The sequence below is a fragment of the Anthonomus grandis genome, chromosome 3 (genome assembly GCF_022605725.1).
Source record: "Anthonomus grandis grandis chromosome 3, icAntGran1.3, whole genome shotgun sequence".
In the NCBI taxonomy this organism is placed as follows: Eukaryota; Metazoa; Arthropoda; class Insecta; order Coleoptera; family Curculionidae; genus Anthonomus; species Anthonomus grandis.
This window is the reverse complement of record NC_065548.1, coordinates 13,927,582-13,944,216: the sequence shown is the minus strand read 5'-3', so window position 1 is coordinate 13,944,216 and position 16,635 is coordinate 13,927,582. Positions and strand designations below refer to the sequence as shown.

The 16,635-nt window shown below is 33.5% G+C and overlaps 1 protein-coding gene across 2 annotated transcripts in view; it reads left to right on the top strand.

Annotated features, from left to right (window-relative positions):
* Positions 1-16,635, top strand: part of LOC126733842 (probable JmjC domain-containing histone demethylation protein 2C) — a 408,562-nt gene that overhangs the window by 362,090 nt on the left and 29,837 nt on the right. For both annotated transcript variants that reach the window (XM_050437254.1, XM_050437255.1), the window contains 10 exons: positions 1,219-1,417; positions 1,513-1,696; positions 3,780-3,957; positions 4,138-4,364; positions 5,341-5,455; positions 5,652-5,791; positions 8,164-8,760; positions 11,824-12,157; positions 15,178-15,399; positions 15,461-15,730. In XM_050437254.1, the coding sequence (XP_050293211.1) occupies positions 1,219-1,417; positions 1,513-1,696; positions 3,780-3,957; positions 4,138-4,364; positions 5,341-5,455; positions 5,652-5,791; positions 8,164-8,760; positions 11,824-12,157; positions 15,178-15,399; positions 15,461-15,730 (2,466 nt within the window). The remainder of the gene's footprint in view (positions 1-1,218; positions 1,418-1,512; positions 1,697-3,779; positions 3,958-4,137; positions 4,365-5,340; positions 5,456-5,651; positions 5,792-8,163; positions 8,761-11,823; positions 12,158-15,177; positions 15,400-15,460; positions 15,731-16,635) is intronic.

Genomic DNA, 16,635 nt, shown 5'->3' with positions numbered 1-16,635 from the left:
TGACCCTAAAAAACTACTGACTATGAAATGCTTTATTAAGTAGGTATTTATAGTTCTCACGTAAACTGAATCCTTTAACTAATTGAAAACTTTACCTTTTTTTTCAACATAATGCTAATGAAGTCAAATTAAATGTTTATTTATTTTGCTCTTGGCTAATCACATCAAATTTTAATATATACACAGTAATAACTTAAACTATATAGTACAGTATTATTTATCGTTTTTTAATTAATCCGGTCCTGCGTTATATGAACGACAACCTTTATAAAAAATACCTACTCTTCTGCAATGCAGTTGTTACTGCCCTAGCAATATTAAAATGGTAATCTGATCTTACATTATATGTATGAAAATGTAATCTTTGCTCTACGTAGATTATGACCGATTTTATAAATTAAAACTAAACTTAGCCCATAATCATACTGTTTTTAATTTATTTTCACATAACCATTCATGTAATATTGCCAATGCATCATTTAAAATCGTCGCAGCTAATTAAATTTTTTTAGCCGAGACTGATATTAGAATGTCATTGACAAAGAAATTTAGATGTTAGAAACGCAATCTTGTGTGAATAATGTGAATAGCATTAATAGATTAGGTATATGATAAACAATAAGGGATTTATTACACTGGCCTGAGGTACCCCCCATTTGTCCTTTCGCTTAGTTGACGAAACGTATTTTTTTTTTTAATTTGGATTGATTAAATCTTTGACTCCATATTTTAAAAGTAACTTTGTTAATAAAATAGCCCTATTAATAGTTTTGAATGCTCATTTTAGGACAATAAAAACACTTACAGTTATTTTTGCTTTTCTCCAAACTACATTTATCTTCATTAATGCACGTCGTTGTTTTAAGTGTAAATTACTACTGCTACCATCTAAAGTAAAAAAATACGTTGTAAAAACAGCAGAGTTTTACAACAGTTGCGACACAGGTGCAGTACGTCGTCTTGCTCGAAAATAAACGTCGTTGCAAAACCAACTAAATTTTGCACTGAAAACAACGTTGCAACTAGTGAAAATGAGAGTAATCTCAACTTAAGACTTTAAATTATTACTTGGGCAGAGACCTAATAGTTTCTAAATTGTGATTAACACGCTGTGTTGCATCAGCAAAATTGGTGGCATAAAAGTTATATACTTACCAGTTGCGTATCGTCAGTCAATTAGAATAATTAAAGTAATAATTTTTTTAATCTGTTTTCTAGGTCCAGCGCGTTAAGTTCATCCGACGAGCCGAACAACTCGACGCTCGGCGGCGGTCACAATAATCAGGGGCCGCCCCAATTGCCGCCCGCCACCCGTTCGCCCCTGTACGTCCCGGCCGGCGGAGGAGGAGCAGCCGCCTCCGCCGCCCCTGCCGCCGTGCCGGTGCGCGTCTGGCGCGACCCCGGCCTGCTCCTACAGGTAAAGCGAAAATCCTACAAATATACATTCATTTAATTAATTACTTTTTTAACTTAAAACACTTTTCAACTCTTTTTTTTTTCGCTTTTTTAAAGGAGGAGCCCCACGTCCGGCACGTGCATAGCGTGCAGCATCAGACCCTGCTAATGTCGCACCCGCAGGTTCCCTCAACTGGCCCACAGCCGCCTACTTCGGCGCCCACCAGCCTCCCGGCAGCTCTCTATCCCCCCGTGCCCTCCATGGCTCCCCATCCGCTTGCCCCCCATGGTTTACCCAGTGGTACGTATTAGTTTTTTAAATTTTATTTATTGCACTTTACAGAATAGTCTTCTTTACAAAATCCTATTACAAATCACATCCGTAAATAATAAAAACGGCTCGCCAGGCAGGCATTGCACATAAAATAAACAAAAAATGCGCTGGATTATCTTTCTGAGAGATCAAATGTATGTCAATACAAAGGAGACTTTTGGCACTACGATGCGCTACATGTAAGGAGTTTCTGGGAAAGAGACCTGACATGGTCAATATGATAAATGAAATGAAGCAGGAACTTAAAATAGATTTAAAATATGAAGTAACCAGATTTAGAAAAAATCAATGAGAACAAAAAACAGCAAACACCTAGTTATTCTGAGACTACGATAAAAGCTATACAGCAAAAATTAATAACAGGCTCTGGAAAGACATTGCAAATAATTCAGGAGAAAAGTAGTCCAAATGTTCATAGCACTAAAAGTGGGAACGTGATTATAAAATGTAATGCAAAAGAAGAAATAGAAATAGAAAAAAAAACAGAATAAGGGAACAAAACAAATTGGATAGAAGAAAAAGACGAATTTAAAGTAATTTACATTAAAAAGAACAAGGAACGAAAATAGCTGAGATAACTGGCTAAGATAGTTGTGATCTTCTTAGAGTGTTATCCAGGAACATCCTGGAAAATAATTAATTCAAGAATTGTTTGTATTGGATGAAATCGGTGTGCTATACTTACAAAGATAAAATACAATCCCAAATAGTGTATGGACCATGCAGCTACGGATACCAAATATCCATCAACAACATATGTTCTCGAACTAGCTTAAAAAATATTGATTTTGGGGTATATTGGCTATTGTTAACTATGATAAAATCTTTAACAACATGGGAAATGATGATGATATATTTACATTGAAGTAAGTGTATAGAGACCAATATGTTTAATCTGATACATCTTAATATTAAAAGTATAAAAACACTTTGACAACACAATTTATTTTATTAGAAAACTTTAAATTGAAGTGAAACTTTTTAGACATGTTCTTGTGATAATTTTTATATTTAAAGTTATAAAACTTTCTGCAATGATGATAAATATGACAAAAATGATGGTATATTAATTCTTGTGAAATCAAAATTAAAACCAATATTCTCCAAAGGAGTGCTATCTAAATCACAGGCCACTGCTAGACTAGTATCTCATGTAAAGAGAGTTACCATAGGAATAACTGCATAATACAAACCACTTTCGCGAAAAAAATACTCAGGTTTTAGAGGAATTATTAGTTAATAGTCAATAGTTGCAATATGCACTGGAGATGTAAACAGAAATCTATTGAATTTGTCAGATACTAGTATAATTCATTATACAACAGTATTGTTTTAATTGGGTTATCGGTCTTATGAAAATAAGACCATTATCCTATTGTAAAAGCTTTTGTTTTGGATAGTTGTGTAATAGATCATTTCTTTTTTCAGGCTCAAATTTAAAGAAAAATTACTTGCAAGTAAACCTAAATAATAGGGAAAATAGGGACTTTTAGCTAGGCAAGACTGGTCAATCATCAAATATATTGCTAACTCTGACATGGCAATGCAAGCTTTTATGAATATCTGTAACAGGCACATTAAAACTTCAGAAAAGAACCATACTTTATACAAAAGAATATACAAAGATTAATAAATAGATTAGAAATTGAATAATATCTCTATGTAACATGTTAAAGCTCAAATTGAAGGTAAAAAAAAAAGAATATTAAAATAAAAAATGTTAATGCGGATAATTTTCAAAACGACTATGAAATAGGACTTCTGTAATAATTATTTCGCTGATATTCAAAATAACAGTTCTCTGGGCTTTGACGGAATATCAGCTCAACTAGTTATAGACTACTGGGCAATCTTAGAACCACTTCTTTATATAATAAATAAAACTATGAAAAAGGACAAGTACCATCTAAATTGGCAGTGGCTCCCCTATACATAAAACAGCCACACCGATGACAAAACACTATTTTTAACCTTGCTGTAGAAAATTATCTACTTTATTTTATTTTTTAAAAATGTAATAGGATAATCTAAAATAATCAATTTTTAATAGTTGCCAGCCACCCCCATTTGCCCCTGTTGCACCCCCCATTTTCGGAAATGATTTGGAAGCAACAACAATACGCCGCGGTTCCTACCCATCTTTTAGGTGGACAACAGCCCTCCCACGCCCAAGAAGATATGGAAAGGGAAAGGTTGATGCAAGACAGACATACTGAAAGAATGATTAGGTGATTAAATATATAATATAATATAATTAATAATTTTATATGACATGATGACACTTTTTCCACCAAGATCGCTGAGAGTTTTTTTCTGCTGATAATCGTTTTCCGAGTCTGAGGCGTTTTAACGAATTTGATTGGCCTCAAAACCATATTCTAGGGTAATAACGCCTATTAATTTTACAGACAAGAACAGCAACACAGAGAAAAAGAACGTTTAGAAAGGGAACGACAGGAGAGAGAAAAAATGGAACGGGAAAGAGAAAAACAACAGCGGGAGGAAAAGGAGAGGCAAGAACAGGCGCAGGCTCTGCATAACCATTTCGAGAAGTCGTTGAGGAGGGCGGAGCAGCAGAAGAGGGTGCAGCAACAGCAACAACAGCAGCAGCAACAGCAACAATGGAATTCTATGAGTAAGTTTTAAAATTGGTAATGTTAATGTAACTTTCACATACCTTTCAAGTTGGTTTTTAGTAAATTTCAAGTCAGAATGTTTTTGAGGTACAAGAATCGTTTTTATATGGAAGCAATAGAAAAGAAATGCTCGTTTTTTTATTAAAATCCTTAAGAATATTCCAGTTTAAATTTCCTATGAAAATTAACAAAGGAGCCTCTATCCAAACAGCCTCATTTACCGAAACATTTAACCTAGAACCACATTTTTATCCTTTAAAATTGTTTCTCAAGAATTTTTAATATAATTTATAAACGATTTTTTTAAATCGTTTCTCAGGAATTCAATATAAAGATTGAAAAAATATGTGAACACTCAAATTTAGTTATTTAAGATCTAATTTAAAGAACAAATGTGCGTCTAATTCAAAAAGTTTTTGAAGTACAAAGATCTTTGTTATATGAAATTATTTGGAAAGAAATGCTCTTTCTTTGACTAAAACCTTTTTGAGAATATTTTAATTATTTCATGAAAATTTTCTTAAAAATTATTAGAAGAAAACTAGGCATTTGCTGGTTTGTTCTTCGAATAATCTGTATTTTCAACTAATTTACGGTATTAGAAGTGAAAATATAAACTCCATAATCTTTTTTTTGCTTAAAACAATATTTTAAGAAATTCGGCAGCATTATCTTTGCTTAAGAGTAAAGTTAACAGATATCTGAAGGTACAGTATAGAAAAACATGGTTTAATGATTATTTGTTGAAAATTTTTATATTTTAATGTATTTACCTCAATATTCCTGAACATCCCTAAGAGGTTGAGATTCAATAACAATTTATTAAGACTTCGCCTATTTGAGGACCTCTTGACGATTTTACGGATATCCATTACTTTTACTGAAATGACTCAAAATCCTTGAAAAATGTACCTTAAATTATTTAATATTAAGTTGATTTACATGGTTCCATATTAACTTTTTTTTAAATTACAGATAGTAGGCCACCTCAGATGCGAACGACAAACTTGGCTGAGGAGGATAGAAAACAAAACGAATTGCACCAAAGGGAAAGGCATTTAACTGTGAGGGCTAGTGAACCTAATCATAGGTACGTAATTAATGATTTCTTCAAATATATAATTTTTTTTTTGGTATAAGGCTATTTTATGATGACATTTTTTCCACCAAGATCGCTGAAAGAAACCCTGTCGATGAACTTTTCTGTGTCTGATGTTAATATTTCTTTAACAATATTAGCGTTTGAGTATGTATCGGCGAGAATTCATAAAAATGTGGTATTTTAGGTCTTATTATGCTACGGTACCACCGAAAGCAAGTATATCATCCAAAGGAGAGTACCCACCCCCGCCTGCGCACAGTAGACTCCAGCCAGGCAAAACGACTGATAAGTTGACGAACATTCATCCGTCAATGATACCAAAAAGTAAGTTACATTTTTTCTGTATTAAGAATTTATAAAAAGTATGTTATAAAACATTTTTTAAACTAGTATGATATAAATTCAGACTTTGGATTCTTTCTTAAAAATTCTCAACACAAGAGCAAAATTATCATTTTTTTTTATATTGGAATTGGAGTAAAATTGCACTTATTTACTTACAATACTTGGTCACAATATTTGGTAAATGTAATTTTTTTCCTAAAAATCATTACCAAGTGCTCATAACTCAAGAACTGACAAACCTACATATTTGAAATTTAACACACAGATTGTTTAATTAATTTAATGTGATACTGATTTGATTAGCATACAGGATGTCGAGAAACACCAAAATATTTGGTAAAGGTTTTTCCTAAAAATGTTCAAAAATTGCTCATACCTCGGAAATACGTTAAATTCTTGGACGCACTTGAAATTTTGTACATACATTGTTCAAATAATTTTATGAGATACTTAATTTGGCATTTTCTTACTAATATAGGGGGTGTCGAGAAAAAGGTCAAGGGTCTTTTTGTCTTTGATGACATTATTTAATTATTTCAACAGTCTGAATCTCAAGGGGTTGAACTTGGCCTTAAATTAATAAAACTATCTAAAGCCTTGTACAATTGAATCAAACTGTATTTTCTCTATTTTAGTACCTGATGTGCTTTTTTTTTAACATTAGCCTTACGCATTCTGTTTTAGCGACTAAATATTTGCATAGGTATTATATATTATATAAATTAAAGGCATTTTTATATATTAGTGACAGATTAAAAAAAACACTATGGTAAATCAAAAAGCGGGCAAAACATACCACTCGAATTTATTTATAGGTTTCTAAAAAATTGTGAATTTTACAATATTGATTTATCATTGAGTGCCAAAAGAGATTGCATGTTATAAGCAGCCGGAATATCTTTGATATAAAGGAATTCAAAAGAGGACACTTAGAAAGAATGTGATTAATATCACCATATTCTCCGCAAGAACAGCTTGGGTTATCTAAAATTTCCATTTTGTTCAAATGGGTCGGAAACCTGCCATGAATAAACTTTATACTAATCAGTGATATTTTACTATCAGTGTTTTGCCAGTATATTTTTGTGAATTTGATAATACTGTGTGTGTGTCTGAGAATTGCGGGAAAAATAGATTTTTTTTCAATTATGAATATACATAATAATAGTTAATTAATAGTTATATAATAAATAGTTAATAATTAATAATATAATTAAGTTTATATAATAGTTAATAATTAATAATATAATAATAGTTTACTGAGGATACCCAAAACGCCCCAGAATTTTATCACAATTTGTTCCATCAGTAAATATTTTCACCCTAGAAAGAGAATCCAATTTTCTCTTAAAATCTGAGAATATCCCCCTTCAGAAGAGTATTGCGGAACTATTATATCAGGATTCAATAGTTTTGTTTTATATTCAAGTTCCAGTAAGTTTCTGATTCTAGCTCTTCCATTGCCAAGTGCATAATTATTCATAGTTACATAATTCATATGCATTAGATACAAATGACGGTCAGTTTTTTTTTGGCAATATTTTTCTATGAGAGATAAAATGCAGAGTTGGTATATTTTAGATATTAATTGTTTTTCTGACAATTGTAACTTGATCAAGAATTTTGCTGTTAAATATTTCCTCCGATATCATAGTGGTTGTTCCACACTTTCGATCAATACCGCGGGACTAGGGGATGAATTCATTACTCCTAGACATATTTTTATATTATTATATTCTGTCAATTTTTAATAAATTAATTGTACAAGTTGTTCCCTAAAAAATAGATCTATAGTTAATTATCGAGCGAACAAAAGATCTATAAAATATTAGGCATATTTTTTGATAGACACCCCAATACCCAGATATTTGAGACATTTGTTGGAAGTAAATTTGTGCTCTTCTCTGTTTGTTTTATTATATTGTTAACATGTTCCGTCCATAACAATTTTCTAGCAAGAATAATACCTTGCGTCTAGAATAAGTCTTGAAAATTAATTTTGTTTAATGTAATGTGATTAATTTGCGGTAATCTTTTTCTTGTATAGAAAACTACTGCCGATTTATTGCTTGAAATTATCAAACCATTATCTAAACAATAGAGTTGCGACCCATAAGATTTAGAATTTAGCTTGCTAATGCAAACGTCATGGGATTTATCACGGACATAAAAAACAAGAACATCAGCATATTGCACACGAGATTTCCTTATTCAAAATATCATGTAAATCGACAGTATAAAGACTAAAAATTAATGGACAAAACTAAGTCTTTCTAATAAATCTGAAATGCATAATACTTTAAATTATTGATATGCATAATATTAAAAAAGAAATTTCCAAATTTTTTTAGCAAGTGACTTGGCAATGTACAACTACCAAGTCCACGCCTCCCCAAACGCCTTCTACGAACCAAAGAAATCCTCAGACATCCTCAAAACGACCCCGAGCGGCCTCGTCGTCTCCAAAACCAACGTGGACAACCGCGACCTGCCCAATCCGCCGCCCTTAATGAACGAAGGCAAAAGTTCTGTGATCGTAAAACACGACCCGAAAACTCACCATCCCGAGTCGCGGGTCTCGATAGCACTTAGTCCCGGACCGAAATTACGTAACGAACTGATGGGCCATTATATTACCGCCTCCGGTGGGGTGGGACAGAAAAGTATGTACGAATACCGCAGTCCCACGCAGAGTCCCCACGTGTTAAACCCGCATTCGGCAAGTCCGCATCACCATATGGATACCGGGAAATCGGGAGGTCATAGAGGGGGCGGCGGTCAATTGCCGAGTCCCCATCACCAAAGACAGTCTCCACATGGTGGTGTGGTGCATCCCCATGCGCAGCAACATGCCACGTCGTCTGAATTGGCGCGATATCGTCAAGAGGCAACGGCGGCTGCTGCCGCCGCTGCTGCTGCCGGGCAAGCGATGATTTATCCTAATAGTGGTAAGTTTAAATTTAAACTTAAAAGAGATTTGTGCCCCACTGTACTTTTATTAGCTCCTATTCAATCAAAAACTCCTTAGAATTTGCTAACCTTGAAGATAATACAAAATTCAATTTTGCACTTAACAGCTGTTTTGGAACAAAGCTTTTCATGGTTAATGGCAATTTCTTTAGACAGGTACAACAGGTCTGGCCATGGGCTATTGTTTATCACCATTCTTGAGTGAGTTCTTTATGCACAATCTACAGAGTCGAATAATGAAAAGTTCTTTTGCCCCTGTCTTTTTATAAAAGATGTGATGACATATGTATCAATTGGAATGAAGGCAAAGATAAGTTAAAAGGTTTCCTGAATTTTGTTAATTCTATATACCAAAATATTTTTTTTTAACATTTGAGAAAGAAAATTACAGAAAATTCCTGTTTTTTGATCTTTTATTAATCAGAACACAAAGCAAGATTCTTTTTGAAATGCACCGAAAACACTTGATAACAGATAATGTAATTCAAATTTCCTCAAATTCTCTCTACACACACAAGTTCATCTTTTGTTTAAAATCCCTATCTCAGATCGGGCTTTCCGGAAGGAATAAATGGATACCAAAAAATTAATTGCAACAAACAATGACTTTTATTTAAGCACAATTAATAAAAACACTGGACAACTTTGTACCAAAGTGGTAAGAGAAATTATCCATTTCAGTTCATATCAAATATTATAAAATACGTAAAGTTATAAAAATAAAATAAAAAAATACGTTAACATTGACGATTTAGATGCTTTTAAACTATTTCGAAGTACACATACATATGTGTAAAAAGTATATTTGAAAAGCGCATTTTCTTTATGCAGGGTGTCCGATAAATAATAATAAATAATTCAACAGCAGATTTTTTTTAAATTAGGTTAAGTTAAATTTTTCTAGTCCGAAAATCAAAAGCAACCAAAATACAGGCTGATAAACTTTATGTAATTTTTTTGAATCTTGGCAATAAATTTCCTTATTTTAACAGAATTTGTACAATGTTTAATTTTATATGGTAGACTTGGCATAATTTATTTTTTTATTTAAAATATGCATTGTGCAAACAATATTACTACAAAAATGTATATTTTAAAAATTTCACTTCAACTCGCCGTTGAGGGAGGTTGAATTTTTACAACCACTTATGAAAGTAACTGACAAAAACATAAAGCCTGACAGTCACAATGGCATTAATTCATCTTGTCAGGCACAGACTACTTAACAAATATCTCAACCTGAAGTAGAAAAATAATACTTTATTCCAAGCGCATTGAAATATTTGTAATGTATCTAAATATCTCAAAAAGGGTTAATCGTAGCGAGATTTTTGATGTATACCTTTTTTAAGCAAAACTATTTGAACAATGCATATTTTAAATCAAAAATTAAATTATGTCAAGTCAAAAAAAAAATAAAAAAAAAATTAATAGTTGTTGGTGGCGCCCTCTATAACATCATTTTAAAAAATGGTTAATTTTAGGATTTGCCATATAAAAAAAATATTCAAAAGTTTGTTAAAAACTAAGAATAAATGAAAAATATAGATGTCAAACGGCTTTATTTTAAGAAACACTAGAGATTTTAAGAATGTAGAAGCTGAAAAGTATAAGTGTAATTGAGTGCACGTACCTTAGAGCTCTTTACATGAAGATTTACTTGGATTTACTAAGATAATTGCTCTTCTGCGTCTATTTATTTTTTTCAAAAATACATATATTGCTCAGAGTTATCATCAAAATTGAACATTTTCATCTTTCTATATCTGTAATATTTACAATAATGGGGCTCATTTGGATATTTTTAATATTACAAAATCTGTCATCATATGCCGTGTTCTTGATCATTAGGAGAAGCTATTTCTGGGGGATCGGAATTGGTCCTACTCGGAATTTGTCCTACGTTTCCGAATCCGGCCGAACGGTTAAAAACAGTGTTGTCAGAACTCTAAAATATTCTTAGCAATGTGACCGAAATTCAGTGTTCAGTTCAGGGAGGGGGATACTGTGTGAAATTGAATGTGATACTAACCATACAACAACTACAGCGAATAAGGCCGTTCAGCCTAGAACTTGTTGTTGTGTGTGTGTGTGTGTTGCAAAGATGGAAGGATTTGGTAATCAAAGATTTTTTGATCAAGAATTTATTAATGAAGCCAGAAGGTATGAAACTTTTAATAAAATTTAAATTTGAAATTAAATCAGTTTTATACTTATACAAATTATTATAAAATAGACAATATAATTATGAGGAAAATCGAAGTTTTATGACCAATATGCTCATTTTTTTTTTTTTAAATATATGAAACCTGATCCAACCTTGGGCCAACCTAACTCGCCCTAACTTTGTCTAATCAAATGATAACGACTGGACATCAATTTAAGCATTATTAAAATTAATTGGCTACACAACGTCCTGGTGACTTGGGTTGGCCCAAGGTTGGGTTAGGTTTTGAATATTTTAAGAAAATAGAGAATATTGGTCATAAAACTTCGATTTACCTCATATATTGCCTATTTTACTTGGATCGTTACGTTATTGCCCGGCCATTATCGTTAATGTGCCAATTTTTATCATTGACCGTAACATATACACTATACAGAATACCCCATATTTCCATATAAGTTAATAATATAGTTGCCGCCCGCGTGCGCCATCTAGCTATTAACAGTTGCGACACAGACAATCCATCGCATCGGTCGCTATTTAGCTGCCGAAATTCGTAAATACGGCGTTGTCAAATATAAATACCTCCTATCCTTGCTTCTATATCGAAATACAAACCCAGGATTTTCGAGAAAAAGCCGAACCGTTCCGATCGACCGTAGGACAAAATCTGAGTAGGACTAATTCCGCCTTCTCCTATTTCTGTGTGCGGTAACTCATTTTGTTAGGTTTTCTGTATTTTGTTTTGTTTGCCTTTTATTTAAGTTGCTTTTCCATTATATATTTGCTTATTTCCTGCCTTGTAGATGGGTCTGTATGACCTGTAAGGCCGTTATTGTAAAATAAATAAATAACACGTTTATGCTTATTCCAGCCAAAGGTAGCTACACGTTTATGCCCTCGTCGACGGCGGCATTTACTATGGCCTCGACGCCGAGTCCATCCGGGTCTAAGCCGAAAGTGTCTTCGCCGGCGCCCCATCAATTTTATGGGAAACCGACGGCGGTGAGCGTGGTGCCGGTAACGAGGCCCCACGAGGCACAACCGCCCCCGCCTTCGATCCATAAACCGCCGCCGATCGGGGCGAGCATATCGCCGTCCCCGTATCAACAGGTGTCGCAGTACCATCCGCCCGCCATGGCGGCTTCGCCGGCAGTCAATACGTGTCCGCCTCCGGCCCATAGTAGTAAAACAACGTCGACCATGAAGTGAGTACATACTTTATTTATGACATAAACATGCTTTATTATTCAAGAACATCAAATGTTTTATTGTTGGTTACGCCACCTTGGAGGCCGTAAAATGAGATTTAGATTCGCACTTTTTTCCAAAACAAACCACTGAAAGCAATTGTATTCTGGTATTTTATTTATGATACATTGAAGTGTAAATTGTAGATTTTCAGTGTGAATAACTGCAAAAATGAACGCACTGCAGCTTATTTAATACAGCACTTTTCCGAAACAGGCACAACTGGTTCCGGGTGTAGTTCGTCGAATCTTTATTCCACTGCAGAGAAAAAAATTACAGTGTTTTATGGCATATTATCTATGACATGTTGGAGAGATTTGCTTTCGAATTACAAACTTTTTTAGAGAAAATGCATAATTTATCTATGTTTTTGTTGATGCGAATTATTAAAAAACAAAATCTAATAAATATTTAGAAAATCCTACGATAAGTTTTAAAGGGCTGTTTTACCAAAGTTTTGGTGTAAAAATTATGGAGATCGGTAAAAAATTGTGAAGATACAGCTGGAGCCGTTTTAAAAAATTTGAACGAAAAACGCTCATTAACGTTTGGCACAAGTTTTTTAATACTGAATTATCGTGTACACTTACTATTATTTTGAAAGTCCAAAGATGGCGTACTTCTTTAACATAAACAGTAGATCTAAGGAATACACTTGATATCCTGAAAAGATTTGACACTCAGATTAAAAAAAGAAGTCTAGATAATAAGAATTACAAGGACGCATTAGGTAGGATTTGAAATAAACAGAAATATTAAAATTAGTAAGAAAAGTGAAGATGATATCTAAATCTAGTATTGACCAAAAGGAAGGCAACTTTTGAAAAATCTTGTGTAATTGTTAATTATGAAACTTATGAGAACAGCTTTTTTTTAATATAATTATTGCTTTTTATATAATACATAATTTTAAAAAATTTGAAAAAAAGCAACTTTTTATTCAATACATATTTCTGAAATATAGAAATAACTTTAATATGAATGAAGCTAATAATTATTAAGTAAAGCTTGCATTATTTTTAATTACTGAATAGGCTTTTGTTCGTATTTTCTTATCCAAAATTTCCTATACATTTTCTATTGGATTTAAGTCTGAGGACTGCGACGGACTTCAAAACCTCTATTTTTTCTTGCCTAAACTAAACATTGCAGGTAATTGGACGAATGTTTGGGATCATTATTTTGTTAGAAATAACGCTTTTAATGCATTATTTCTTTAGAATCTGGTGCCATGTGTTTCTCTGAAATGTCTCTAAATAAAGCGATCCATAGTACCAACTGTTGAATGTAATGGATCTAAAAACGTCTCAAACCATAACGAAGCCACTACCATGCATTACAGTTGGAATAGTTTACTTCTTTAAGTCTTTTGAAACCAGTCACGTATGTTTTTTCAAGAGCAATGGTTTTTTGGTCGGTCGTCTAGTCTACGTCACATGTTGGGAGTTTTGAACTAATTCCTGTTCTTTCACAAAAAGAATACAGAACTATATTTAGAATAAATGAGTGCATTGTATGTTTTTCATTTGGTCTTAACTTATAACTCCACTGCAACTATGGACTACTTTTTTACTATAAAGTCCATGTGTTTGAAAATTTCGGGATACGGATTTAACGTTTAATCTCTTCCCATACGTTTTCAATAGGGTCTAAATCCGGTGATTGTACCGGCCATTGTAGGTCTTGGATATTGTCCTCTTGAAACCACTCCTGGACAAGAAGAGATGCATGTTTCGGGACGTTGTTTTGCTAAAGGACAAATTGCAAGGGCATCTCCCACTCAGCATAAGGCAACATAACATTTTGGAATATGTCCCTGTATACCAATCGATCCATAATCCCATCTATGGAGTGCAATGGACCTTCAGAAAAAGCACCCGATATAAACTCACTACCCATTCCATGATTTATTGTTGGTATTGTGTACTTTTGTTGGAACCTCGTATTCACCTTATGCCTCATTCTATCGGAATTGAAAATTTTATAACAAGGTTCGTCGCTAAATTATGTTTTTTTTTCCAATCTTGAACTATCTAAGTGACCGTGTGCAAACTCAAGCTTCGCACGACGATTTCTCTCGGAAACTAGCTGTTTCTTAGCTGGACCCCTGCTATAATGCTTTGATTTCACTAATGGATTATTGTACTGTTGGACAGCTAGTTCAGGAACTCCAGCGATTATTCTTGGTTCTGACTACCACAGATCTCTTTGGTCGTCAGGACTTTATTTTTTCCACATGTTCATTGTACCGTTTAGTTATTCTATACACACTGTATTTTGGCAGAAGAAACTACCTGGAAATATCAACTAAGCGCTGGCCTTCCAGAAATGCATCTACCACCATTTGCTTCAACTCTAGGCAAATTAGTTTACTTTTATCGCGTTAATAAAGTGTATCATTTACACTAATTATGACATACTAGTTTGTTTTCCATTTGAAAGCGATCTCATTTGGCCTGTGACCGCAGATGGTGTTTTATCGTGCCAATCACTAGTACCAATTTAATTTTAAAAAAGTAAATAATTTATATTTTCTAATAAGAGTTGCTTTACTGCTGTCAACGTTTAGGCAACAGATAGCCTAAACGTTTTATCTTATACATGATATGTAAACTCCAATTAAGGTATCTGCAGAATTCTAAAAAAAATCATATTATTAATGATTCTGATAGCGTACTTCTGAACTAGAAATACCTTTGAAGTTAGAAAACTTCCCAGTAGCCAATGCCTTATCGCATGAAAGAACACAAATTGGTGTAATATAACATTAAAAGGCCTTCCCTACCACAGTGCTGAGAGAAAGAAATTATAAGGCATAGAGACTAGTTTTTAGTTTATTTTCAGATATTTGGGGATTCCATTGTACGTCATAGCAAAAAGTAATTCTCTATAGCTTAGATTGATGACGGCAACTCTTCCTATTGTGCGAGATTCACTTTTATACATGAACTTATTGTAAATTACGATTTTTTTATAGTTACGAAAGACCGCCTTATTCCACCGCTGTGATGCCACCCGCAAGCCTATCGGTAAAACTACTTAACCAACCGGGAACCTCTCCGCCCACCGCCGCTTCCGCCCCCCTAAGCATCGCTCGATCTTACCCAACCTACAGCATATCGCCCGGTCCGTCCGCGGTCGGTATGCAACAAGTTCAAACGCAACCCTTGGACTTGGGTGTTAGTTCGAATAAGTCCAGGTATGTCTCTAAACCAGTTGGCCGAATGCTTTTAAACAAAAGCCACGTTTTTCCTTTTCAGTGATAATCAACCCACGTCACCCAAACGCAAGAATACGCAAGCAATAGGTTCGCCGGTGTGTTTAGAAGTTAAAAAACGCCGATTGGATACCCCTCCGGGTATTCCGCCGGGGATGCCGCAAAGTTTTAAGACATATAACAACAGCGTCCCGCCAACGTTGGGTATGAACTTGTCGAGTATGCCGGGACAACTGCAATTGGCACGGGTTAGTGAGCCCAGTCCCTTGATCGCTAACGCTGCCACTACATTGGTGAACAATGCGGCATACAGGTAAGAAATATCAAAATTTTGTATTATATCTATAAACTGATGTATTTTAACGATATATAGAGTATTAGGGTAACTTAAGTCGTAACTTTACTTCTAGTCCTCAGTTTGATTTTTATTTTAAAAATTTCTTAAGTGTTCTTTACATTTTATCAAAAGATCGCGAATTTATACAAATTTTTGGTTTCAGGTAACTTGAGGTGACAACTTCTAGTGCTCTGATCGCTTTCATTTTTATTTTTAACGTTTTTCAATACACTTCCTTTTTATTTTTTATGTGTCCAACTTTTAGCAAATAATAAACAACGTGAATTCAAAATTTCTGTATTTATCTTTCTTTTCTATGTAAATTGTTTTTAATTTTTGTTTCAAAGGCTATTAGCGTTCTAAATACTATTAGCGGTTAGTTTCTAGTTTATATTTTTTAATTTAGGCTAGTGATGACATGCTACAACACACAGTAACTTCTGTCAACTGTTAAATATAAAATTAAAACACAAATACCTCTTATATTATACTTTTATAGAACTATTTACACTAAACTTATTTATTAAGAGTTGACGTTTCCGCCTTTATGTCATATTTGCGTTAAAAAAAAAACAATCATGAAAAGATTAATTTTCTTTCGAGCGATCGAATAATCAGCAACAAAACGGTTTTACATCCGTTACAACGTAAGAATTTTAAGAAGATAAAAAAATTACCCACCTTGGGGTTAAAGAACTAAAATTTGGCAATATATCCTTACTAAATCATTATTGTTCGTCATTTGAAAATTATTGACTTAATGAGTCTTGTGGTTTCAAAACCCCAAAATTTACCAGAGAAACAAAAAAATGGAAAAAGAGAAGAAATGGAGAATCTACTAAGCAGCAAGAAAAAAATTGAAAATTATTGTAACTTCTTGA